The sequence below is a fragment of the Camelus dromedarius genome, chromosome 23 (assembly GCF_036321535.1).
Source record: "Camelus dromedarius isolate mCamDro1 chromosome 23, mCamDro1.pat, whole genome shotgun sequence".
Classification (NCBI taxonomy): domain Eukaryota; kingdom Metazoa; phylum Chordata; class Mammalia; order Artiodactyla; family Camelidae; genus Camelus; species Camelus dromedarius.
The window spans coordinates 9,906,055-9,933,432 of record NC_087458.1 but is presented as its reverse complement, the minus strand read 5'-3'; the positions used below and the strand labels follow the sequence as shown (position 1 = coordinate 9,933,432).

At 51.8% G+C, this 27,378-nt stretch overlaps 1 protein-coding gene across 1 annotated transcript; it reads right to left on the bottom strand.

Annotated features, from left to right (window-relative positions):
* Nucleotides 1–4,674: 4,674 nt before the first annotated feature.
* On the bottom strand, nt 4,675–22,909 carry LOC105086563 (Fc receptor-like protein 6). The gene is made up of 11 exons (XM_031435999.2): nt 22,790–22,909; nt 22,086–22,207; nt 20,477–20,633; nt 15,937–15,957; nt 14,313–14,579; nt 13,501–13,785; nt 13,086–13,367; nt 12,557–12,685; nt 7,260–7,331; nt 6,279–6,310; nt 4,675–6,202 (listed from the first exon to the last, which is right to left on the bottom strand). The coding sequence occupies exons 3-11, from the start codon at nt 20,505–20,507 to the stop codon at nt 6,074–6,076; spliced, it is 1,248 nt and encodes a 415-aa protein (XP_031291859.1). The 5' UTR covers nt 20,508–20,633; nt 22,086–22,207; nt 22,790–22,909; the 3' UTR covers nt 4,675–6,073.
* Between the last annotated feature and the right edge of the window lie 4,469 nt (nt 22,910–27,378).

The window sequence follows — 27,378 nt, the reverse complement described above, 5'->3', positions numbered from 1 at the left end:
AGTCAGGGAAGGTTTTACGAGAAGATAAGGAAAATCCCCGAGCTTCCTGAGTGTGGCTTATGGTGTCTAGCCCTGCGTGGCTTCTGACCTGCCAGGCAAGCTGGACGCCCTGCTCTGGACCCAGCCAGGAACGAGGCAGATGTGGAGGTGGGCGAGTAGGAGGATTCCGGGACAGGGTTCCTGCCCTCCAGGTCCGCACAACCAGGTTGGAGGAAGGGAAGAGAAGGCTCCCCGCAGACAGGCACGGCTCTGCACGGGAGGAGAGTGCAGGGAGTCTGTGCTGCAGAAGGGCGTGGGAAGAGGTCTTTGTGGATGTGGGCAGGAGACGCTTCCTTTCAAAGTGGAATTGGAGCTGCATCTTGAAGATGGATGTGAGACTGGGACAGGCTGAGGAAACAGGGAGGGCCAGAGGTTGGGGGTGGGCTCTGAGCATGAGGGGGAAGCAGAGTGTGGCGGTCTTGGCAGTGGGGAAGCCCCAGTGGGCTCCAGGGACAATGAAGGATCAGAAGGAGGAACCCTTTAGGGCTCTGAGGTGGGTAAGAATGGAAAGAGAGGCTGGGGGTCGGATTATGGAGACTTTGAATACTGGGTTAAGTTTAGGCTTTTGTCCTGGAGACCAGCGGCTCTCCCCCATGCTGAAAGCTTGGATTCTCAGGGCTTCTGGTTCATTGGGGCCTGGATGGGGGCACTCCAGGTGATTCTGGGCTGGTGGACCGAGGGAGCTCTCTGACAAGCAAGGCCGGGAGGAAGGGGCTGCTGTGCACTCTGAGCGGGGGCTGACGCGGGTGGGAGGGCAGCACTCAGGGCTGACTAGGGGGGAAGCGAGGCGGAGAAGCCTGGGCAGCCGCAGCTGTGATGGTCCTGATGAAAGCAGACAGGAACTCTCCAGAGAGAAAGGGGCAGAGCCAGAGTCGTGACAGAACTTGGACGCTGCTGCCTGTGGTGCGGAGAGGCCAAGGGAGGGGAATCGCCTATGACTCCACCGTCAATTCCATCATTCACGTGTCAGATATTTATTGAGTAGCTACTTACGTGCCAGGTGCGGGGGACACAGAGATGAAAGGTGCGGCCCCGGCCCCCAAGGAGCCTGCAGTCTGGGTGAGAAGACGGGCATGTAACCCAATAGTTACAATCAGTGTGGCCAGAGCAACGCCAGCTATGTGCGCGCGATGCCCTGGGAGCCAGAGGCCTGGTGGGTGGGAGCCAGCCTGGGCAGGTGGGAGGCCGGGAGGGCCTCGTGGAGGCGGCGGTATTTCAGGAGAGCCTGAGGATACAAATAGATGAGGGTGAGGGTTGCTCTTCAGAACTCAGGCTCTAGGGTCAGCTTCTCGGGTTTGGATCTTGGCTATGAAACTTTGAGCAAAGTGGCTTCTCTATGTTCTGTGTCTTCATCCATGAAACAAAGGTTAATAACAGTATCCACCTCTTTTTTGGTGGTAAGGGTGAGACCACTTAGAGTGGGGTTTGGTGCATAGTCATATAAAACAGAGAATGCTGCCCACCATCCAGTCCTACAAGAATCAAGTCATTGGCCACTGCAGACACTGACCTACAATAAACCCTGGAAGGAATTTAGGGCTACGATCAGGATGAGGCACTCTGTGCTTTGGGGAAATAGGCAGAACAGGCCCTCAGGTATTTTCAGAGAAAATTTTATGAACCCAATTTCTTGCATCTCCCCATACTTAGAAAAGCACTAAAGTCATTAACTAGGATAGCTGTGCCGTGTGACAGCAGTGACCTCCTGCCAAGATGTGTGCTTGATTGCCTGTACTCTTCCCCCAAATCACATATATGCTAACCTCCCCCTAACCTCTTCCGAGCAGTTCCTCAGAGCTATCTGAGAGGCTGTCCCCTGGGCTATACGGTCCTCTGCAAGTCCCCAAATAAAACTGAAACTCTCAGCTTTCAAGGGGTACATTTTAATTTCAGTTGACAGCACTCAAAAAAATTAACCGTCATTGTTACTAACTGGCCAGAGAGAGGGAGGAAGGGGGAAGTGGGCACATGCAGGTAAAGGAGAGTTGGGGTGGGAGCTGCCCTGCTCCAACTCTCTCCGCCCAGACTGGGAGCTCCTGAGGGTGGCAATCAGGCCCCTTTCATTTCTGCACCCGGCATATCCACCCACCAACAGGCTTCCCACAAGGTGGTGCCCTCCAAGCATGTGTTGAAGTGTCAAGGCCAGGACTGGGGTGGCCATGGGATGCAGAAGTCTGGCTAGTGTGGGAATGCTGGGGATACAGATGAGGAATTCCTTTGGAGGAGATGGTGGTCAGTCATATTCCCGCTGAGCAGAAAGTGGTCTAGAGTGGTCATCCAAGCAGGAAATGAGTTGTGATCTTCCTTGCACCTCCCCACTTCCCAGGCCCTTTTCCTGGAGAGGAATCTCAGGGAAGCTGAGGAAGTGGGGAGGAGGAGCCTGGGTGAGGACCTGAAAATACCCCACCTCCCCAAAGGGACAGACTTCCTGGGCCTGTGACACCTGAAGAAGAATGGGCTGACGGAGGCGCAGGAAGGGTTAAGTCTGCGGTGGCGGCAGGTCCTCCCCCACTGCTAATCACTGGTTCAGACCACATTAATTACGCAGCCACAGGGGGAGTGAGCGGAGTAAATTAGCTGGTGAGTTCAAAGGGGCCACTCCCCACATTCCTTAATTAAGAGAGCAGCTGGTAGCCGGGCTTCAGTTCAGCCTCCCTGGGGCCTTTCTGGGAAGCCCGAGCCAGCGAAGGCGGCCTCCGGCCTCCGTGAGGCCCAAGCAGGCACAGTGGCCCCATCTACCAGGCAGAATGGCCTGTGTCAGCCCTCAGACCACCTTCACTGCCGGCTGGGTAGGTGGGCGGAGAGGGGAGGGTGTTAACTGTGGCCAAACCAGTGCCTGAGCTCACCCATTAGGCCTGGGAGTGAGGTGGTGCAGGGATTTAGGGCCCAGTGGAATTTGATGGGGTGTGAAGGGGGCCCCAAGTAATGTCCCGTCCCTGTTCACTCGCACTTGTCTTGATCCTTGGACTGGCCTGAGGGCAGAATGGGGCCTCGCTTCTCCCTGGCGGAGAGGTGGAGAAGGGAAAGCAAGTGGGATGTGGGAGGAGAGAAGGGAGCTGGTAGGAAGGAGGCGGAGGAAGATCCGCGACAGGAAGGAGGGGCATTCAGGGGGCTTTTTGGAAGCCAAGGGTGAGGGGAGAGTGTGGAGTGTACGGGGGTGGGGGTGGGCCTCTGGGCACGGCATCCTAGGGAGCAGGATGGGGCTGAGGGGCAGGTGGACCGCCCCCTAAGCCGTCTCTGTGTCTGTCTTTGCCGATACAGTTCCCATGGAATGAACCAGTTGCCTACATGATCTGCCAGCCAACACCATGCCACCAGGCTGCCCTGCGCGGGGGAGCCCATGTGCACGCCTCCCTTGCCAGCCGGCTTAGGCAGTGGTGGAGGAAGATTGGGTTTGAGGCAGTCCCGGCTGTCCTCTTACCATGAAGGAAAAGCCGGGCTGGGCTAACAAGCTAACTCACAAATCTAAGTGTAACAAGTGTCGGATTACTGATCTGAGTTCTGCTGGGTTAAATCGCAAATCTGACTTAATTAGCGTTGGTTTGCTGATTCCCTGTTCATTTTTTTTTTTTTTTTTTTTTTTGCTAGCCAGCTGGATTTTCAAAGAGACATATCTGGCCTTGAAATGTTGGTTTGCTGCCTCCCTGCCTCTTCTTTTGTGATAATGATGCTGCTAAAGCTGTTCCATGCCTATTGGTCGAATACCCCAAGCTTGTAATTAACCCTATAAAACCTCATGCACACGTCTTGGAGGTGCTCAGAGCTTCGGAGCAGAAGCCCCTCTGAGCCCGCCGGCCGGCATAATAAATCTGAGCACTCCAACCCTCTGAGTGGTGCTTGTTTCTTGCTGGCCTGTCATTTCCGTAACATTACTGCCTCCCTTTAAAGGGGCAGCGCCAGCCTCCTCTCCATCCTCTTCCCAGCTAAGCAGTTCTTTCTTCTCTTATCCTGTAGGTGATGTGACCCCACAGAGCCCAGGTCTCGAGAGGAGGCACCGCCAACTCACCCCTGCTGGATAAGTGTTTGCATGTAGCTCTGACATGGAGAGAAAAATGAAGTTTCTCAGCTCAGAGCCTGGCGACTGTGGAGACTGCTGGTGGGCAGGCCTGTGGGGCAGGGGGGCAGGCTGGGCGCTGTGGCACCCCTCCTCAGGGTCTGCAGGGTCTGGCGCTGGAGAGCTGTGAGAGACCCATTCTCCCTTCACGGCGTCTCTGCTGCCCCTGCCCACCAGCGCCCTCTAGGAACAGAAGCGGGCGCCTGCTCTGAGGACTGGAGGTGGGGTTTGGGGCTGGGTGTGAGGACGTCAGGCAAACCAGTGAGAGCCCGGGCTGGAGAACGTGGGTTTTCTTCTGAAAGCTCTATTTTCTCTGTGTTCTTTGGGGGACTCTCTTTTCCTTTTTCTTAGTAATTGTTCATTTTGAAAAATGCCAGCTCACTCTTTTATGAAGTAAGGATCTGGGGAGAGAGCAGAGTGTCCGAGAGACCAAGCCAGTGGGGTGTCTGTGTGTGTGAGAGAGAGGAAGAGAGAGAGAGAGAGTGAGAGCGAGCTGGCAAGTTGTGTGTGTAAAATAGGACTTCTCACCTACCTGTGTTGAAGGACCTGTTTTTCTTTTTTATTTCCAACCCATTGTGGAGCTATAATATAAAAGCAAATTACTAAAGAAAATTAAAAGATATATAAAATACAAGTCCTAATTTTTATGATTATGTTAAACACACACACAGTTATTCTGTCAGATTGCTATAAAAGTTCCTAAATTCTTGCTTTCAGTTGCTCTGCCTGTTACATGTGGACTGGTGAATACAGCTCACAGACAGCCCCTGTGCGGGGACCACGTGTTGAGTGTAGGGGTGTAGGGGCAGGGATGAAGGAGGCATGAAGGCTCAGGAAGGAGGGGGTCTGTGGGGACGACTGGAGGGCTGGCTCCTTCCTGGTCCCCGTCATCAGTGTTCCCTTCATGAGCTGTCTCGTCTCCATTTTGACTCTTTTCAAGGGGGCGACTCATTTACAGAGGGCGTGGCAAAGGCGTGGGTTCTAGGGGTGCTTCCTGACTGACCAGTGGGGACACTGCGCTTCTAGATGGCCTGTGCCCCCCTCAGTCATCCCAGCAGAGTCCAGGAGGCAAAGGGGAGGGGACCCCGGTGTCTTCTGGCTGCGGATGGATTGGTGATGAGAGAGGATAAGAAAGAGGAAAGGTTGGGATGGAAAAGGGGAAGGGAGAAAAGGGAGAAGAGAAGTGTGGAAAAAGAGGCTAGCATGGGTTCCTCATCCCCTGTCTTCACCCGGAGCAGATCCACAGGCAATTAAGCTCCTAAGATTTACTTCAAGATGTCTGTATTTTGGAGGTAGACCAGGATCTTAAAACTTTAATGCACATACAAATTGCCTGAAGATCTTATTGAATGCAGATTCTGATTAAGCAGTTCTGGGGTCTGCATTTCTAATAAGCTCAAGGGGAAATGCAAGATGTTTGCAGCTCTGAGGGGCCAGGAGCTCTCTGATCGCTGACTTCTTGCCTGGAGGAGGTGGGTGGGGTCTGGTGCAGCCCAGTGTCTGCAACTTGGACCTCGCTCTCTGTGAGTCCAGTGCAGGGGCCTGCAAAGACGGGGCCAGAGCCTCGCAGGAGCAAGTGTATACCTAATTCTTCAAGGACAACTCTGGCTGTGGGCTGGACTGGGACTCACTTCCCTTCTCCTGCCCCATCCCTGCCTCTTCCTCGTCCTCCTCATCTCTCTCATCACCAGCCTGGGCCACAGGGAGTCCATACTCCTCGAATAACCCAGACTGAACTAACTACAGCAGTGCCCACGGTCACTATTGATGGACCACATGAGACAAACTGATACACCTTTAAGACCAGATTCTACAGCCATGTGTCCTTTGAAGCATGCAAGGGTAACTGAGTTTTCTGATGCCTTCCACCAACAGGGCTACTGGCTGCTGGGCTCGGAGGGCCCACAGAAGAGGCTGGGCCCCCCGACCTTCGGGTGGCGCTGGAGGCTGTGGGGGTGTGTGTCTGTTGCGGGGACGCTGTCACTGGCGGAGGACCTCCTCGTGGTCACCAGTGGGATCTTGGTGGGTCCTGCTGCTTCTGTTTAGCCCCTGGGCTGGAACCTCGCTGAGCTGCGGGCATCTCACCTCAGCGTAGATGACAGAGAAGTCCTGTGGGAGAGTCAGGTCAGGATGAGGAAGCAGAAGTCACACAGGGGATGAGAAAAGAGCAGGGGCCCCAGCTCACCTCTTCCTGCTGGGATGACTCTGCAGGCTTGGCTGTGGGGGAGAGAAGCACCCTCAGGTTAGGGCATTTGTCTCCTTCCCACCTCCTTGCTGGCTGTCTTCCTCTAGAAGAAGGTCAGCCCAGGGTGGGAAGGCTGCTCCCCCTTTTACTTCTTGGGACCCCTCTCCCTCAATCTGAAAATAGGAGGGTCTGGGAATCAGGAGACCTGAGTCTAGTTCCAGTTGAAACACACCCCAGCTGTGTGACCTGACAGCAGTCACTTGGCCTCTGATTCTCAGCTTCTTCACCCAGGAAAGGGGTGATGATGGTAACAGTGACTACCTCACAGGATTATGTGAGAAGCTGGAGAGACGAAGGTGTCCAAGATGCTCTTAGAGTAACTACTCCAATTATACACCTACCATGCACCAGGTAACCTTTTAGGTGTAAGAATTATATATCTAATGTATCTAGAATATATCTAACAGATATATAAATCTATATATTTAATCATCTCACATCAACATGGCCAACTAGGAGTTACTGATTCCTTCTCACATTGGGATGAGGAAACCGAGGCTCAGAGGTGTTTGTGGTGATGGTGGTAATGAAGGAAGGGGATGGTGGTGGTAGTCAGGGTGAAGGTGGTGGTCATGGTGATGGTGGTGGTCAGGGTGATGGTGATGGTCAGAGTGATGGTGGTGGGCAGGATGACGATGGTGGTCAGGATGATGATGGTCATCATGGTGAAGGTGGTGGTCAGGGTGATGATGGTGGTCAGGGTGATGATGGTGGTTGTGATACCTCACCCTAGGCCCCAAAATTCCCCTTTACATTAGTTTATTTACTGATTTAATTTTTTTCTTTTTGTTTTTTAATGGAGGTACTGAGGATTGAACCCAGGAATTCATACGTGCTAAGCACGCACTCTACCACTGAGCTATACCCTCCCCTTCCCCTTTACATTAGTAAAGGTGTTAACTTTGGCCTGAGATCACTCACCTTCGCTCTTCTTTGGGGTTGTACGTACTGCAGCATAGACAACCCCTGCATCCTCCCCATTCTGGAAATGAGCTGAAAGAAAGGATGCAGCTTGAAAAGGACCCACCTGCTCTCCCACCCCAAGACCTAAGTGCCCTGAAGGCACTTGTGGTGGGAAGCCAATCAGAGGCTCTGTCATGGTGAGACCTGGCGGTAGGAGGCGGTTATTAACGTGGGAGATCCTTCTTGGCAGACGGTGCCTGCCCCCTGCACCAGACTCTAGCAGCTTCCCCAGCCCCGACATTGTTTAAACTAGAGGTTGGCTAACTTTTGTAAAAAACATAGTAAATATTTTAGGCTTTGCATATACCTGGCTCTGTAGTGTGAAAGCAGCCATACATGGTACATACATGATGTTCTTTACAAAAATACTTAATGGGCCAGATGTGACCCATGGGCCACGGTTTGCTAACCCTTGCTCTAAACCTCTGTCCTGGCGGCCAGGCTCCTTTCCTGCTTCCTGCTCCCACCACCAGCTCCACACACTCGGTCCTCACACTCTTCCTGGAAGCCATCTGCTTCCCTCCCCAGATGACTCTAATTCCTGAGACTCAGGGCTCACGAGGCCTTTCTTCTCCTGACTCCCCTTAAGAGGCCCTTCTCTGCCTTTATGGGCAGATCGCGGTCCTGCTGGACGTCCACTGACACACAGTGGTTGCTGCTCTCCACCTGGGGCTGGGGGCAGATTCTGGGATGGAAGAGGATATGAAGGCACAATGCACTGAGTGCCTCAAAGAGCAGGCTGGACAGTGGGGACAGAGAGGCTGCCGGGGGTCTGAGGCTGGTTTATGAATGAGGGTTAATTCACAGGTCTGGACACGGTTAATTTTTAAGGGATGTTTCCTTGGAAAAATATCCTAGCGGATAGGATGGCTCCATGGGAATCACAAACTGGGAGGAAGCAGGGTCAGAAAGGATGGATCACACCTTTGCATCCAAAGAGCCCAGACCCACCAGTCAGGCTGCTTTTCAGAAGGAGGAAAATCTACTATGTGCCCGAAACAGGGCCAGGGAATTAAAATTCAGTGTCTACTTTAGAGCAAATTTCCTAACCCAGGCACCGGCACAGAGCTGGATATCAACAGAGCCCCTATTCCTAATTCTTCAGTGTCTCATATTCTTCACAACCAGCTTGCAAAGGTTGTACTATTATTTCCATTTTACAGGTGAGGTGACTGAGGCTGGGAGAGGTGACTTCCCCAAGGTCATACAGTAAGTGGTGGGGACAGAATCTTAAACCACTTTGTATGCTTTTCTCCACTCACATACTGCCTTTGTGACAGCTGGTGTTTCCAGAACCTTAAAAATTAGTTCCTGGGATAGGAATTGGGTCACATGTGAGCTTTAGAACCCAGCGTCTAAGAAATATTCAATAGCTCGTACAGCAAGAAAGCATCAGAATCACCAGGTAGGATCTCAGAAATAAAAACCAAGAGGGCAACAGTAGGACCTCGTTGTTTATCTATTTTATATATAGTAGTTTGTATCTGCTAATCTCAAACTCCTAATCTATTCCTCCACTTTCCCCTTTTCCCCTTAGTAGCGATTAGTTTGTTTTCTATGTCTGTGAATCTGTTTCTGTTTACTAAATAAGTTCATTTGTGTCATGTTTTAAGATTCCACATATAAGAGATATCATATATTTGTCTTTCTCTTTCTGGCTTAACTTCACTTAGAATGATGATCTCCAGATCCATCTATGTTGCTGCAAATGGCATTATTTTATTCTTTTCTATGGCTGAATAATATTCCATTGTGTGTGTGTGTATGTGTGTGTGTGTGTGTATATGTATATATATGGCACAACTTCTTTATCCAATCATCTATCAATGGGCATTTTTTTGCGGGGGGAGGTAGGTAATTAGATTTACTTACTTTCTTATTTATTTACTTATGTATTTATTTTTAGAGGAGGTACTGGGAGTGAATCCAGGACCTTGTGCATGTTAAGCAGTCACTGTACCACTTAAGCTATATCTTCCCTCACTGTTGATGGATATTTAGGTTACATCCACGTCTTGGCTATTGTAAATAGTGTTGCTTTATGAACATTGGGGTGCATGTATCTTTTCGAATTAGAGTTTCGTCTGGATATATTCCCAGGAGTGGGACTGCTGGATCATAGGGTAAGTCTATTTTCAGTTTTTTAAGGAGTTTCCACACTGTTTCCAGTAATGGCTGCACTAAACTGCATTCCCACCAACAATGTAGGAGGTTCCCTTTTCTCCACACCCTCTCCAGCATTTGTCATTTGTGGACTTTTGAATGATGGCCATCCTGACCGGTGTGGGGTGATACCTCACTGTAGTTTTGACTTGCATTTCTCTGATAACTAGAGATATTGAGCATCTTTTCATGTGCCTATTGAGGCCCCTGATTGTTAAACACTTCCTAATGCTCATTTGTCAGGGTGGTGTTTCTGAGTCTCATTCATGGAGAGCTCCGTGAATTCAATGGAACTGTGACAACAGGAAGTAAAATGAACACTTTTAAACAAACTAACCAGAACTTGTACGCTAATGTAAGTGCTACTTTGAGGAGGACCACCTCCCCCCACCATGACCACATCCTGGTTCTAGCGATACCATCATTGGTCAAAATATTTCAGAAATTGCCTTCAGAGATACAGTGTGATGAATATCTCCAGTGGTGGCACATTTTTGTTTGTTGAGGAATGGCTGTGCTATCTGGAAGTGGTTAAGGGTCTTCCGAGCTGGGCATGGAGAAAGAAGCTGTTGATCCGTGTTTCTTGTGTAACTGTGGAACTGGGCCTGATGGTGGTTTTCTGAACAACATTCTAAAGAAGGCTTTGTGCCCCTGAGATCCCGAGATGATAGGACTGCCACTAAGAGTCTTATTTTCACGAGAGACAGGTTCCTTAATAATATGGAGCCCACGTGCTCCCAGTTGGCAGTGGCAGTGGCTGGGGGCGTGGAGGTGGGTGGGGAGGCAGAGCTCTGCATGAAGAAGGATGCTCCTTTATTCCCTGTGAACCACATCTCCCTCTTGAGGATCTCCCACCAGCAACTGCTCCTCCACCACCCTCTCCGGGGCTGGGAGGGAGATGGCTGTACTGTGTTGCTTGCCTTTAATGCTCTGACCCGGAGGTGAGTGGACAGAAACACCTGTCTTACTGAGGCCAGGCTGGGCCATTGGAAGGGGGCTTTACGACAGGTGCAGGGATGGTAGAACTCACAGATCTTCAGTTCGTGGTCCCCTACTCCAGCTGCCTCCCCATGTAGCTCTGGGCCTGCCTCCATCTTTGTTTTTTAATTTTATTTTTTGATTGAAGTGTAGTTGATTTACAATGTTAGTTTCAGGTGTATAGCAAAGTGACTCAATTATACATATACACACATTTTTTTTCAGATTCTCTTCCATTATATGGTATTACAAGAAATTGAATATAGTTCCCTGTGCTATACAGTAGGTCCTTGTTGTTTATCTATTTTATATACAGTAGTGTGTATCTGTTAACCCCAAACTCCTAATTTATCCCTCTTCCCCTGCCTCTATCTTTCTCCTTCCTCGCAGCTATACCTTAAAGCAACTCTGGCCTCCATGGAATCTAGACTCAAGACTAAAGGGAAGGAGAGGTGGGAAGTTGGATGGACCAAGGCAGCTAAATTAAAAAGGGGAGAGGAAGATAGAGGCTAGCTCACGTCCTAACTGGGGTTCCTGCTGAGGCAGGGGACTGGGTTGAGGACTGGGGAGAAAACTTTTCAGGTGTCCTGGCTCATGGTCATGGAGGAATACTTGGCTTTTAGGACTGGGTGGTCTTCCTCAAAGAAGGGTCTGGCCTAGCTCCCAGAAAACACATCACAAATTCCTTAACAGAGGGAGCTATAAACTTGAATAAGCAAATCTAGCTTTGGAAGTCTATGAGAGCAATTACTTTTGCCTTTGGCAAGTGGGAAATAAAAATTCTGCCCCAGGGGAGGAGGACATGGGCAGACTCGAGCTTCTGAAGGTGGATCTGAAGCCCTAGGAGTAAACTGGCACCAAATAGCTTTGGCACTGGGATCCATTGCCTTCAACATGGCCCCAGAGCGAACAAGGGTTAGACTTGGCATAAACTTCTAGCCACCCAAGGTGATTGCTTTGAAAGCCAACATTCCTGCTTAATTATCATGACTAAGACAGGAAGAAGAGGAGAGTCTGGAACCTCAAAATCAATAGATCACTTGGACATGCCATTTATCTGATTACTTTCACTTCTTTCTCCCTATAGAATTTTTTTCTCTATAGAATTTCTCTCATCTGAATTTTAACTAAACTGTTTTTTTCAGTGTCTCTGATTTAAGGAATTAGAGAATTCTAAACAGGAGCGAGGGCAGCTTGGGAACCTGCCAGGGTGATGCGCTTAGATTAGAACGAGAAGGTCCTGAGTCCACTCATTGCCAAACTAATACAGCAGGTGTGAGATAGATGCTACCTCATTAACTTAGACCCACAACATCCCAAAAGGGAGACATTTAGTGACCCTTCAAGGGGCTGGCCCAAGGTCATGGTCACGGAATTAGTAAACAGCAGTGCTGGGACCAGGCCATTCCCTAGTCCTCTCCACCGTGCTTTCCTGCTGACGAGTTCACATCCACCGCACACTCACCCCAGGCACAGCACAGTGTGAGAACGTGTGTGTGGGGAGAGTATAGCTCAGTGGTAGAGTGTGTGCCTAGCGTGCGTGAGGTCCTGTGTTCCATCACCACTACCTCCATTAAAAATAAATGAACCTAATTGTCCCCCAAAAACAAACAAACAAAAGCAAAAAAAAAAAAAAAAAAAAGCGTGTATGTGAGCATGCATGCCCAGTGGCGCTCTCGTGTCCTCTTTCCCCTTTACTGAGCAGACCAGCGCTCTGTTGACTTTAATGAGAGAGTTGGCAGCCTTGGGTTTGTTCAGTCATATTCACAGCCACGGACTGTTTCTCAAATGTGAAGGACACACCTACGTTACGTTTGGCTTATAAGAACTCCTCTGTTTGTGCCTTTATGCATGCCCGTGTGTGCTGTAGTGTGTTTGTGGGCATCTCTGAGTGACTGAGTGTGTGAGACAGCGTGTCCGTGTGTGTGAGTTCTGGGAGCTGTTAAGTGTCCCTCCACGGGCCCCTTCACGTGACATGTGAAGAGAAGTCCTTGCTTCTACCCAATGCCCAGGAGAAGAAAGCGGCCGGTCCTGCAGCCTCTGGCTTTCCAATGGCTGGGCTGTGCCTGGCACAGGGACTCAGCAACCAAGAAAGTAAAAAACGAGTTACTGACCGTTTTTCCTCCAGGGTCTGAAATACCCCAGAAGTGCAGCGGCAATGACTGTCCCACCAAGCAGGCTTGCAGGCAGCCAAGGAAGCAGCCAGTTCCTGGTGCTGGTGGGGGCAGACAAGACCCGAGGACCTGGGGGCGAGTAGGGGTGCCCATGAGCATTGGGGATGAAATTCACAAGTGCACCCCAGACTGGCACAAGAGAGGCAGAATGGTGGGCATTAGTGCGAACCACTTGGCCTGGAGGATCCTAGCAGTTGGGAACGAGGGCTGGATTAAAGGATGGCACCATGGACGGACGATGCCAGGGATGACCAGGTGCCCTCTCCCCCCGCCACGGTGCCCCTCACTCTCCACTGAATTCATGTTTCCCCGCCTTGTTCAGTGGAAAGATAGTCCAAGCAGGGTCCACACTCAGTCATGCAGTGCCTGCTGTGGGCCCAGGATTGTGTGGGACATGGCGGACACAGAGGAGTGAGAGCTGACCCGGCTGGCTTGCTGGGCTCAGAGCCAGTTGCGGGACAAGACCTACCATCCACGGAGAGGGTCTCAGGCTTGCTTGTCTCTTCGGAGACTCTGTTCTCGGCTTTGCAGGTGTAGTTCCCAGCATCCTGCTCTGACTTCACCAGGAAGAGGAAGGAGGCGGCTCCTCCACGGAGGGCCATGGGATTCCCCAGCATCTCCCCATTGAGGTAGAATGAGTACAGGATGGGAGGGGAGCCCCTCTGGGCCTCACAGAGGAGCTCCACCCCGTACCCCACAGTGAGGCCAGTGGGCCTGGGTCTCAGGGTGAGCAGAGGACTGGACACAGGAGCTGGGGCAGCACACAGTGGGGAGGGTCAGTTGGCCCACCCTTGCTCATCACTTAGGGGTCCTTCCCCCATCACCCCCAGGGGACCCCATCCACTGCCCTGGCCCCTGGGAGTGTCTCCCCGTCCCCTACTTACCCCACACCCTGATCTCCAGCCAGGGGCTCTGTTTCTGGACCCTGCCACCCTCAGGGGCCGCCTCGCACCAGTAACGCCCGGAGTCCCCTTCCTGGGCTGCTGGGATGCTGAGTTCTGGGTGGAGGCCCCTGTCCTGCAGAGTGTGGTCCTCCTTGTGGAAGGAGAGGAGGAGCCCCGAGGCCAACCTCTTGGGGTGTAGCTTCGTCTGGCATCTCAGGGTCACGGGGCTCCCCTCACAAGGCTCATGAGAGGGGATGGCGCTCAGCACAGGAGGTGGAAACAGTTCTAGGGAGAGAGGCCAGGGCTCAGGAGGGGAGTCCTGGACAATGAGGCCCCAGGAGCCTGAGGCTGAGCTCTGGCACATCCCAGACCAGGGCCCTGTGCCCTGTGGGAAACGCTAGCACTGTCTCCCAGCACCTGGCCTCTCACCCTGCCACCAGCTCTGAAACGACCCCCACACCCCTGAGCGCCTCTGGGGTCCCAGAAGGCCAGAGCCAGAAGGGCCCCCGAGGTCACCTAGTCCCCAGAGGGGAAGCGTCAGGCCCAGGGCTCAAGGAGGGTGGGCAGCAGGGATCCTTCTGGGCTCTTCCCTGCCCCCACCCCAGGGCATCTCCCCTCCTTCTCTGGCTCCAGACATGCCTCATAGTGGGAGCAGGGCATGTGGCCGGCATCCTGGATGTCTCAGGGCCTGCAGAGTGGCCCAGCATCAGGGGCCACCAGAAATAGGGGGCTGCCCCGAGCACTGCTGACCTCTGGACACCAGACCCCTGAGCAGCAGCCTGCTCCCCCCAGCTCCCCAAGTGGTGACTCACCTTGGACTTGGACCATGACAGTCCCTGAGGTCCGATTGTTCACATGTCGGCCGGAGGTCACCTGCCCAGCACAGCTGTACCGGCCACTGCTCTTCACTGTTGCCGTCCCCATGGACAGAGGCTGGTTGTCTTTAGAGAAATGGAAGAGTTTTCCATCCCTGAAGAAATGCACCTGGGACAGGGCTGCGTTCCTCCCTCCCCAGCATTGCAGAGTCAGGACATCTCCTTCAAACACGGGGTTTGGTGAGACTTGGAGTTTCAGCCAGGCTGTGAGACACAGGAACAGGGTCACCCTGGAGCTACAGGTCATCAGTCCCTTTGCTCCCTCTGTCCTCCAGCCCAAGGCCTCCCCCGGGATGGAGGCTCCTGGACGGCACCTTCGCAGTGGTCACTGATCCCAGTCCTTCACACCGGACCAGGGCAGGACCTCTGCATTCCTCCACCCCCTTCCTCTCCCCTTCATCTTTCCTGCTTCTCTATTCCCGTCCCTCCCCTCCCCTCCTCTCCCTGTGCCTGCCCTCTGGCCTCCTTCTCTCCTACCCTCCTGGTCTCCTTTTACACTGTGCTTTCCTCCGTCCACCACCTTGACAAGCTTGAGTCCAGTCGGGTTTTTTTCCATCCATTGTTCTGCCTCGTTCCTCTGAATCTGATTCTCCCTTCCCTAGATCGGTTTCTTTTTCCCTGGAGACCTCAGTGTCATTCTGTCTGCAGCGCCCACCTCTGCTGGTAGCTGCACCACTGCCCAGCAGGGAGGAGCTGGCCGGTGGGTGTTGGAAGGGCTATGGCTGGGATCCCTCCCTCCCACTTCCCTCATCGGCTTCCCCAGGCCCAGCCCCCACTGGCACTACCTCCCAGCCACGCCGCGGGGTTCATTTCCACTACTGTCATGGGGAGGGATCTGTCAGCTCTGTCCTCATTTCTTTTTATTTTTTTTGGCCGGGGTGGGGGAAGGTAATTAGGTTTCTTTCTTTCTCTCCTTCTCTCTCAGATACCGGGGGTTGAACCCAGGACCTCCTGCATGCTAAGCATGTGCTCCAGCACTATACCCTCCCCACTCTGTCCTCATTTCTAAAATGCAGTTTATGTCCTGACGTGGACAAGAGAAGAGCTCCCGGGGACCCAGCATCATCCGCAGGGCTAGCCCAGGCTGGAGCTTTCCCATATTTGACGGAAGCTCCAGGGAGGTCAGGGGGATGGGCGGGGCTGGAGGGCAAAGGCAGCCAAGGGAGAAGCAAGGCTGACCCACAGACAAGCATGCCTGCTTCTCTGAGCTTTAATGAGACAGAAGGGTGTCCAGGGCCTTGATGAGTAGAGGTGACAGGGGCTCCAAAGCCACACTGAGGGGAGGAGGCAGAGGCCAGGGCTACTCATAAGGGAACCGGGTGGAGGCCCAGAGCCATTCTGCTGGCACTTCAGTCACCCTGTGATCATCGGCAGCCCGAGACAGCGCAGTCCTGGGTCTCTCCTCCTCCTGGGCGCGAGGGAAGACTCCTGAGGACGAGGCCTAGTCTGGTGCTGCTCTGAAGGTGCTTCTGGGGGACCCAGTGGCCCCGTCTTGTCCCTGTCTACTAATCGTTGGCCCTGAGACACACTTGGATATGAAAGGGACACAGACAAGACTCACCTGTTTCCCCAACGCAGGGAACTGCAAGAGAATAGAGATAGAATTAGATTCAGCAGCTGAGAAGGCTTTCTGACAAGGAGGTCCGGCACCTCATAGATGGGTGCCAACATCCATTCAACCAATCAGCCACCAGCCCCCTAAGCACCTAATTGTCTAGCCACCCCCTTGCTCAGTCACCCGGCCACCCAGCCACTCAGCTTTTATGGTGGACCTGCTGCCTGGACTCCTTTGCCTTATCTCAGTTCAAAGGTCTTCTTCTTAGGCAGGTCTTGCTGGGACCCCTCAATCAAAAGAACTCTCCATTACTCTCAAAGTGCCCTCTTGTGTCACCATCACAACTCTTCGCACTGTTTGAAATGATCTTATTCATTCAATCGCCTCCTTGCCATCACCTGTCTCCCTCTGTCTGGAGTGTCAGCTCCATGAGAGCAGGTACGCTGCCTGTCTTGTTCACTGCCATGTCACCTGCGCCTGGACCCTGGTCTGTGTCCAAAGAGCACATGTTGAGTGAAAGCATGACTGCTTTCCTTCGTGCCCACTCCTGCGGGGCAGGGAACTAAATGTAGCAGACGCACGACTAGACCATTGTGCTCAAGTGCCTGAGGGTCCTAATTACACCTACAGAGGAACGCAGAGAGCAAAGGCGGGACCTGAGTCCTGGGGTCCCATCTGGCCACAGAGCTCTGGGGAACAAAGTACAGAAGTGATCGGAGGAAGGAGGAGAGTTTTCCTGGGAGGAGTAATCATTACAGGGCTGTGGGACATGGACAGGTAGCTGGGATGGGTGGGGGAACAGTAAACAGTCCAGTGCATAGCACACTGTGCCATGCCTTGTGTGTGCTGTGCTGGTGCTTTTAGACGAATGAACGTTTGAGCAGACTAGGTGGCCAGGGAGAGAGGCCAAGCCACGAAAGGATGAGTGATGAGGTGAGACAGGTGTGAACAGCTCAAGGGATGGAGGACCCTAAACCCAGGGGCACAGGTGGATTTAACGGCATGGAGAATATTCTGGACTTTGGGGCAAGGGGTGAAACAATGAACGGTGTAGGGTTGAGTGCATTCACTTGTGTCTTTCATTGCTGACGTGGCCTGGGTGCCAGGCAGAGCCCTGAGAGATGCAAGAATGGCCTTAGGCGGGGAGGTGGGAGGAGACCCCTCAGCAGACGTACGGCACGTGCGTTCACAGGCTGTCCTCCTTGCGGTCCACACTCCCTGGGGCAGACGGAGGCTTTTCAGCCTCACTCCATACCTACTCAGCTCAGGGCCAGCTCAGCTGCAAGTTCTCAGCGTGTGCAGAGTTATGAGTCTCCTTCCTACCATCCCACATCCCCCCCACCTCCACACCTAAACACGTCTTCTGTGAGCTTGGAGTAGTAGAGAGCATGCGGGCTTTGGAACCAGAGGACCTGGACTGGACTCGTGAGTCCGTCCCTTTCTGTGTGACCTTGGGCAAGTGGTTTAAAGCTTAAGAGCCTCCAATTCCTGGTTCTGTCTGTCTGATGGAAACAGTAATAGTCACTCTCCCCTTGTAGAGCAGTCACGTGGATCACACTGACCCACCGCCTGGGGAAGCGGGCATGACATTAACCGAAAGCAGCAAGAAAACCTGACCTCAGGGTGACTGAGACCTCACTGGGCAGTGATGCCACTCCCTCCTTTCCCATCTCCACCGGGAAACGACTTTGCAGCTACAAAGTGACGAACAGACAGAGCTGAGGGGCCTGAAGCCTGTAACAGGAGAGAAGGCATCCAGAGAGCAAGAGACACTTCAGATGAGCGCGTGTCCCCAGATCCCCACAACTGGTTGCCCCGGGGCACTGCCAGATCTTGGGGCTGTCATTGCAGAAACACTGTCTGTAACAAGACAGCCACCAACTGGGGACGCACAGAGTGGGTGGCACCTGCTTACAGCTGTTCCTGTGAGGACCCGGGGGCCTCAGTGAGCTACAGGCTGAAGATGAGGTGACAGTGTGACAGGAAGCTGAGAGTGATTGTCAGGCTAAGTTGCACCACAGGGTCCCCGACAGTGGAGGCGGCAGCCCCACTGACCCTGCTCTCGGCAGGCAGGCCACAAGGGGAGGGAGGAGAAGACCCAGCTCCTGGCCCAGCGACAAAGCGCATCAAGGCCAAGCAGACCAGAACAATGAACAGGGTCCAGAAACCATTTCCTATCAGAGGGACTGGGTGACACTTACTGGAGAAAGATGAGACAGCGTAGGGGTAACATAGTGGCCTTCAAATATTTGGTAGGGGAAGGACAGTTACTTCATAGGGCAGAAGAGGAACTAATTCATGGAAATGAGAGCAGAGAGGCAGGTTTCAGCTCTGCATGAGGGAGGATCTCCCAGTCGGGCTCTGCCACACTGGAACATTCTGCTTTGCCAAGCAGCAGCTGCCATGCAGCTGGGGGGTTGCGTATTGTGGACCCTGTGCGTGTACGTGGGGGTGGCCGTCAGTCCTGGAAGTGATGCTGACCAACGCACAGCTCAGAAGATAAAGGTTCATCTCCTAAACTTTAAATATGTGGGGAGGGTATAGCTCAGTGGCAGAGTGCATGCCTAGCATGCATGAGGTCCTGGGTTCAATCCCCAGTACCTCTACTAAAATAAATAAATAAACCTAATTACCTCTTCCCGAGACAAACAAAAAATCCCCCCCCCAACAAATTAAAAAAAAAGGTGAAAAACAAAATAAATACGTCTTTAGTGTAGAGTCATGCACTGATAGCCAGTACTTGTAATGGACACCATTTATTGTGTGACCATGCCGTGGCAGGCACTTTAAATACATTTTATTTTCTAGTTTTACCTGATTAGAATCCAACCACATCCAGACAAGAGGTAGTGAAGTGGACTGGAGAAAGCATCGGGGTTTGACCTCAGATGGACTTGGGCCTGCATCTCTCTTTTGCTGTTGCTAGCAGGGTAGTTCTAAGCAAATTTCTTAACGTTTTTGACCTGTTTCCTCAATTGTTTAATAGGGATAAAAAATATATCTGCCTTATAACATCCTGAAAGTTAGATGAGATCATGTACGTAGTACAGGGCAGGCATTCAGGGTTTTGTTCTTTTTTTCTCTGTCTCTCTGGCCACATCTGAGGAAAACTAGCACCTGAGAAGAAACAGAGCTCTGTCCTTATGGTAACTCCGTTCCTTCACATTCAGCCAAATCTTAGGCTGGCTTTCCGGGGTCCTGAGCATCAAGTGTGACGCAGTCAGGCCTGGGTTCTCCATACACTGTCCACTCGTCAGCCAGTCACAGACTCTCCCTCCTTCTTCCCTCTCTCCTGTCCAGATCCTGGGTTACACGCTGGGAAGCTCTTAGACTTGATCTGGTCAAGTCCAAGGGCAATTCCTTTCACGAGGTAGTGATTTTTGCTTGGGACGCCCCCATCCGGAGTACGCGCAGGCGCGCGGCCATCCCGTCCCCGCCCTCAGTGCGAGCATTGACCTGCTCACTTGTCCAGGCGGCCATTCATAGAACACACAGGGCACACGGAGACGTAGGGGAAGGAAGAGCCCTGAGCGGGAACAGGTGTTTTCTGTCCCAGGGCTAAATTCCCACAACCTCCGTCCAGGAAGAGAGTGTATTTAAGAATGGTTTTGCTTTTGGTTCAATGAAAACAAACTACTGGGATCAAGTTTAAAACAAAAAGTAAGTCAACTCAGAAACCGTCAAGTGGAGAGAAATAAATGCCCAGACTTGTTCCTTCCAGGTGTAGCTGGGGACAGTGGCTGAGACTGAGCTGAGTCTGGCGGAGCCCAGTAGCCCACCCGCCACAACAGTCCTCTGCCTGCAGACCAGTCCCTTCAGTCACGGGCACGGGTGACTGGCCCCGGGGTTAGTGGATCAAGGAGAGAGAGACGAATTCAGAAGAACGGACTTGATCCTGCAAACCGCTCCCATGGATAGTCAGGCCTGAAACAGACACCCTCCGCCCCTCCAACCAGAGAGAAGGTGCAGGCAAAAGAGGAAAGGTCAGCTTGAAGAGGGCTTTGGACACTCAGAGCATAAACCTCTTGCCCAAGTGAGAAGCCCAGTCATGCCGGCTGGTTCTAAGAAAAAGTCGAGGCTTCATGAAAATTATCTCCTAAAACCCCTTGCTCCCCTTGCTGAGCGAAATGCGGGGAACTTCTTTTTTCCCTGTTCCCCTGATCTGTCCTCTGACACCCCCAGCAGCCTCCTTTCCTTCTGCAATTCCGTTCTCTTTTCGAGATAGCCCTAATGGCTATTTTAACCCGGTTTTACAGGGTAAAAATGTCACTGGGCCTCCGAATGTGATTTTCTGCCTCCCTAAATTAGCTCTGATACATCGAAGGGTTGTCCTTCGAAGGACCCAGGAAAATGGAATAGGAAACACTGGGCCTCCCCCACGCCCCCATCCCCATCGCTCTCAGGCAGGCCCACATGCACACCCTTGTCTCAAACTCCAGCCATCAACCCACTTGAACTGGGAAAGGTGAAATCAGGAACTTGGTGTCTCAGGAGCGACTTACAGTCTTTGGTGCCCAGGAGGGGATGCTCACGCCTGGTGACTTACCCGAGAGCAGCACAGCCGTCCAGAGCAGCATGGGGCCTGGTCTGGCGCCGAGGGAACACAGGACAGACTGACTGAAGGCAGGGGCGAGGCTGGCAGGGGGAGCACGTGGGCCACAGGGTGACCCCTTCTGAGGCGGGTGGTGTTACTGCTTGAAAATCTAAGTACAGGAAGTGGGGAAGAGGAAACTTTCAAAGCACAAATTGGTATTTCTTCTTTGGTAGAAGGGCTGTTACACGAATGAATTATCTTGACCATGAAGCATATAAGAGTCAGGAAAATCACTAGCTAGCCCTTTTGGACACTCTTTCTGGGGTTTGAAAAAGCTCAAGCTAGGAACTACGGTGGGACATGGCTCCAGAAAGCTCCAGAGACTGCCAGAATTCACTTGGTCCCAGCATCACTAAGTTTGGAAGGTGGCATAGCCCTGGAAACATTAAGATCTTTCGTCCCCACCCTGAGTGACCTCCAGTTCCCCAAGGTGTCTTCTTCAAGGACAGGCAGAGAAGCAGAATCCGGAAAAATAGTCCACCAGACCGTCAGTTCAGGAGAGAATCAGGGATTGATGGGGATGCAGTAGAATGGGGCTGGAGGTTCTGAATCTGAGGCTTTAAGACTCTCAGGTTACTATTTTGAGGAGAACTCTTCATTAGAAGATGTCATGAAGAGAGTGACCAGGCAAGCCACAGGGTGATGAGATATTTTCAATACATACGCCTGACCAAGGAATCCTATCTGAAACACAAGAACTTCTACAAGTCAGTAAGAAGACAGACAACCCACTAGAAAAATGGGCAATACTTTGGATAAGTACTTTATAAAATCAGATATCCAAGTGCCCCAAAAGCACAGGATAAGGAACGCGACTTCATTAATCACCGTGGAAATGCAAATTCAAACTGCAATGACACCCCCTGTAAGAATGGCCCAAACAATAGATGACCAAGTGCTGGGGAGGATGCGAAGTGGCAGGACTCTTGTGCACTTCTAGAGGGAATATAAATCGGTACACCCACTTTGGAAAACAGTGTGGCAGCATCTAAAACTGAACATACGGCTGTCTGACGACCCACATTTTCACTCCTAGACATACGCATGTGTGGGCACCAAAAGGCATGTTCAAGAATGTTCGTAGCAGCCTCACTCATAACAGATAAAAACTGGAAACTACGGGTCTCTCAGCAGAGAAGGAGCACCCCCCACCTCATGTCCTTTGAGGACCAAATAGCTGAGTTTAAAATGAAGTGCGGAGAGTTGAGTAAAGTATCAGGGAGCAGTAAGGTTTTCCCCTGGAAGCCTTTGGGTAGAAGTTTCACATAGTCTGGAAAGAATCCAATGTGCTTATGCTGAAGGCAGGAATGGAGAGGGTGAATTTTCTAAGTTTTCTTGCCTAAGATTCTCTGAGTCCATGGAAATGGGAAACCAATCTGGCGCTGATTGGTTTGCCCTTGGGACCCTCCCATCTGGAGTACACGCATAATAACCTGAGAGTCTTAGAGCCTCAGATTCAGAACCTCCAGCCCCATTCTCAATTCTTTTGAGACTCGGTTGATTGGGAGAGAGGTTAAAGCAGCGAGGAAGTAAAGCAGGAATTGATACCTTGCTGGCTCACCTCAAGATGGTAACATTTATACATTTCCTCTATTGTTCTTTTCCCACCAGATCTCTTGATTTGAGTTGTCTTTGTTCAGCTGCAGGTCTCCAGGGTGAGGTGACAGCCCTGCAGGGCTCCAGCTAAGGTAGGAGACAGGCGTGACCACAAATGGTCTAGCTTGCAAGCGCTGGAGGTGCTTTGCAGGCAGAATGGTTGAAGCCTCGGCCCCTCGCTGCTTTCATCGGGTTCCAGCAGCATGAGTGTGTGAACCCTCCCTGACCTCTCACTTCGCCCCTGCAGAGTGAGACTTGTTGCACCTTCAGAGGTGGTAGTGAAACTGGCTCTCAGAGCTGAACTGGCTGCACACCGCTACTTGGGGATGGTCACTCAAGGGAAGAAGGGCTGCTGCCCGGGTCAGGATTCTTCCTGGACCCAGGCTGACCTTGAATCAAGACTGGGATGGGCTAGGGGTGGATCAAAACCCATACTAGTATTCCTCTAAGGGAGTGAGGGGCTAAAAGGAGGCAGGGAGGATAATAGGGTGGGGATTCTCATCCAAAAGGGCTTGATACCCAGGGGTCCTCATTTTTTTTGTTGTTGTTTGGGGTTTTTTTGTTTTGTTTTGTTTTTAATCTATTTTCTACACAGTAGTTAACATTTGCAAATCTCCAACTCCCAATTTATCTCTCCCCCCTCCCCCGTACAACCATAAGTTTGTGTACCATATCTGTGAGTCTGTTTCTGTTTTGTAGATGAGTGCATTAGCCCTCATTACTCAGGGTCAGCTGTCAGGAGAGCATCTGTGGGGGACAATGGCTTCTAGGGGTGGGAAGATTCAGGGCCACTCCTAGGAGGTAAGAGGGGAGAGCAGGTTAGCTGGGGTTTGGGGGAAACTTTGGGCATGGAGACATGGTGTGCCCCAGAGCCCACTCACCCGAGCTTAAATCCTTGTTCTGGATAATAATCTGCTGAGATCTTGGTGAAGTTTCTAACCTCTCTGCACCCCAGAGTCCTTATCTCGAAAGAGGATAAACGATTGCACTTGCATTACTGGTTGTTAGGAAGGTTACAGGAGATAACGTGGGAAATGCTCAGTGCCGTCTAGTGGAACTTTCTGTGATGATGGAGATGTTCTCTGGGCTGTCCAGTTCAGTAGTTACGAGCCACATGGAGCTACCTGCGGTTGGCTAGTGAGACCGAGGAACTGAAATTTTAATTGTTTTTAATTTTACTGAATTTAAATTTAACTAGCTGCAGGTGGCTAGTGGCTACCATGGCAAATACTGCAGGCTTAGAACAATGCCTGGCAAGTGGGGCGTGCTTGCTAAAAATTAGCTCTGGTTATAAGGAAAAGAGTCAGGAAGCCTTGGGCCACCAGAACTTTCCTTTTAACCTTAGCTTTTACCGGTAAGGCGCAGAGAGGTGAAGTAATTTGTGCAAAGGTACTCAGTCATAAAGCTTGCTGGGATTGGGGCCACGTCCCGAGCTGAGACTGGAGGCCAAAGGAAAGACTTGACATCATTTCTCTGGGTTAAGGTCTGGAAGAGAGAACAAACTGAGGAAATTTATCAAAAGCCTAGTATTTAGGACAGATGCTGTAAAAACTAGGAGTCCAGAGAAGGTGGAGCCAGACTGGGACTGCATCTCTGGGCCTGGCCTGCAGGGGGCAGAAAACGCCAGGAGGTATCTAGTCCTCACTCTCTTCGCCTTTCCCTTCTACAGACCTGGAGGGAGCTTCCACGGGGCAATAGAAACGTTTGCATCAGGTCTGCAGCGACCCCTTGTGGCTACATGGACAACTGCCCTCGGGGGGGGAGTCTGTTAATACTGAAAAGCGCATCTGGATTCATCCATCAAGCTTTATGCTTTATTTTTTAGCTCTTGCTCAATGAGCAGTCCATCCCTGCCTCTGGGAGCTCAGGAGGAGACAGACATATACTCAGCGTAGTCTTTGTGCTTCTTAAAGCATTTTTTTTCATGCATCCATTATCCTATTTTATCACACCGAATTATATTTGTTTTACTGTCTCGCTCTAACTCCAGTCTGTGATTTCCCAGAGCCAAGGGCTAATTCATATTTGCGTCTCCAGGCCTGGCACAGTAAGAGCTTTCAAGATACACCAAAGTATAATTTTTAGACATTCTGGAGTCAGAAAGAGCTGGGTTCTAATCCTGCTTCTGCTACTTACTAAGCAGCAGAGGGAGCACAGGGTGACTTAATCTCACTAACCTCAGATTTTAAATCTGTAACATGGCAAAAAGGACATTGATTTCTAGGATCGTGGAGAAGATTAAACTTGTGCACACACAGTATCTTGTACACTCACCCTTATATCTTTGCAGGAGCCTTGTGGTACCAATGCTATATGAACCTTCTCTCCCTTGAGTTTGGTCACGTGGTCTCAACTGGATCTTTCCCATAGATGCTTCTGAAGGATGCTCAAATCTCTTTCATCTTCAAACCAAACCATTCCAGCATCCCTTCTCTGGACTCCACACTCACCGCGAGCCCCATTCACAGTCCCTAGACTTCAAAGAGGTGTATGGCTGCCTTTCCCAGGTGGGGTTCTGAGCGCTGCGGTGTCTCAAATGGTTGAGGTGTTAGAAGATATTGATCATCTCAGTCCTCAGGGGACCTGGGTGGGGCCACACTGCTAGCAGGGGGCAGCCTTGTTCAATGACCCAATGTTCCAAGGAAACACAACTTCTCTATGTGCCACAAAGCGAAAGGGTCTGGGAGACGCCGGTGTGTAGTCTCCTGTCTCCATCTGCTCCCCTCTCATTCATCCCTCACCTCGCCGCAGTCTGGCTTCAGTCCCCTTCACGTCTCCAGCACATCCCGTGGACAGGTTTCGGCGCACATTCTGTTTGCCTGCTGCTGATTGCTCCCTCCTTCCCTAAACCCTGGACTGACACCTCTCCTGGTTTTCCTCCGGGCTCTCTGGCCACTCCTTCCCACTCTCTGCAAGCCCTGCTCCCTCCTCCAGGGGCTTTGAAGAAGTTCCTCCGACTCCAGTCCCGAACCCTTTTCTCTTTTCACTCACAGTCTCTCGCTAAACATTCTCATCTGTGGTTGTGGTTTGAACGATCGCTTCTAATGCAATGAACGACTCGCAGATGTGTCTTTGTAGCGTAGGCCATAACCTTGCATTTAAGACAGGAAACTGCTTACCAGAGGGCTCAGAGGTTTCTCAAGCCCAAGACTGAACGCAGCCTCTGCCTTCTACCCTGGTCCGCTTCCAGCGTTCCCTGTGTTTGTCCGCAGCACCACTCACCACCCAGCCATGCACGTCAGGAATCTGGGGTCATGACTCTGATTTGCCCCAAAATGCAAATCAGCCCAGCGAGAATGTTCCCATACCCTGCCCTTTCGGATAACAGGGATCTTGTAGGTGTGCCTGCACATGTGCTTTGTATTTCCGATGTTTGCAGTTTCCCCACTGCCTGCCCTCACTGTCAGCCTGACCTAAATCCCAGTCATGTCTTAGATTTCAGTTTCTATAACCATTCCTCTGGAAGCTCCTTCCTGACCCCCGCCCCCCACCCAGGCTGGCTTCGCTGCACATACACCTGTCTCAGCGTTTAGCACATCCGCCTGGCATTGTGCCTTCCCCTGCCCAGGCCCGCAAGCTCTCTGAGGGCCCCCGCACATTTGCCTTGTCCTCTGCGGAGCCTTCAGTGCCTGGCACAGAGCGTGTGCTCAGCAAATACGTGTGGGACTGACACTGAGATAGAGCGGAGGCCCCCCCTCTCACTGGTCCTGCTCAGAGACAGCCAGCGAGATGGCTGCTGAATTGTCACTCTGTCTGCCCTTTTCCAGGTCCTCTCACCCTCCATTCTCTTACTCGTAAATAAGTGGGTTTTATGGTGAGAGCCCCCCACCTAAAGGTGCTTGGCTGACTCTGAGCTAGCCAGTATCCAAATAATTCAGTGTCTCTATTCCTTCCTTCCTGGCAGTGGGAGATGGTCAATTTCTTGCGTGGGGAGGCGGGAGGGGGCTTCCATCTACTCTCAGTCGTTCCTTTGAATCACAACACTACCCCTCTACTTCCTTACCTTTAATTGTATACTTACCTGTTACATTCCTCCATGCACGCATTTCCCTGGGTTGCACGTTTAAATGTTTGCAGTTGTGCTTCAGCTTAGGGCAGCCTTGACGAGAAGCCTGTGGTCACCAAAAGCCGCCTTAGAAATCAGGGAATGGCTCTGTAGAAGGGGCTGGTAACAGGTGGAGGCACATTCTTCCCTGGAGATTGAGGGAGAAAAGCATATATAATTAAAGCAATAAATTGGATTTTGGGGGGTTCTCTATTTACCATTGTCAAACATAATCTATTTCATGCATTTATGCAGAACACATAAAATAGGTCAGATTTAATTTTCTTCAGTTTGCTTATTTTCCCCTCCAGTTCCCTGGCAGACACAGAACCTGACGGAAACAGGAAGGCTACAGACATGTGTATTTGGGGGGGGGGTGGTAAAGGATTTAGTGCACTGGGCCCTGGGAGTTGGATGCCTGTGAGCAAATAAAAACCAAAAAGGGGGATGTGGTATCTGGGAAAGTGTATGGTGTTTGGAGTCGGACATTCCTGAGTGAGGATCCTGGCTCTGCTGCGTTCACTGTGCAGCTTGGGTTCATTCTCCTCTCCTCCCTGCTTTCGTACCCTCCACTGCCGCCACTGCCAATTTCTCTCTCCACTGGATTCTCTTCACCTGCAGGTGGACTCGCACAAATACCACCTCAACATCGCCCTCCGCCCTCCTCATCCCTTTCAGCTTCCACCCCACATCTCTCCTCCCTTTACCGCCAAGCTTCTCAAAAGAGCCTCCCACCCTCACCGGCCCACACCTCAGTCTCCGGTGATCTGGCTGCAGCCCCCACCACACTGCTGAACTGCCTTTGTCCCAGTCACAGTGACTCCTGTGTGGCCAGCCCCGAAGACCGCTCCCCACCCTCTGATTAGCTGGCTCCTCAGCAGCGTTTCCAACAGTCAGAGCCACTTCCCTCTTGAAACACATTTCTTTCTGGGCATCCATCAGTCCCCTACTCCTGATCTTCCTCCCACCTCTCTGGCTCCTCCTGCTTAGTCTCTGCTTGATCCTCCTCTCTGGACACTGAACGTAGGGCTCCTCAGAGTTCAGAGCTGGGCTGTCTCCCCTCCCCTCCCTTCCTCTCCCCTCCCCTCCCTCCCTCTTCTGATCTCTTCACTTTTTCCACTGCCTCCCTAGTCCCATGGCTTTAAATGGTGTAGGGCAACCCCAAATTTAGATCTCCTGACCTGACCTCACCCCCATTTGGGCAACTGATGGA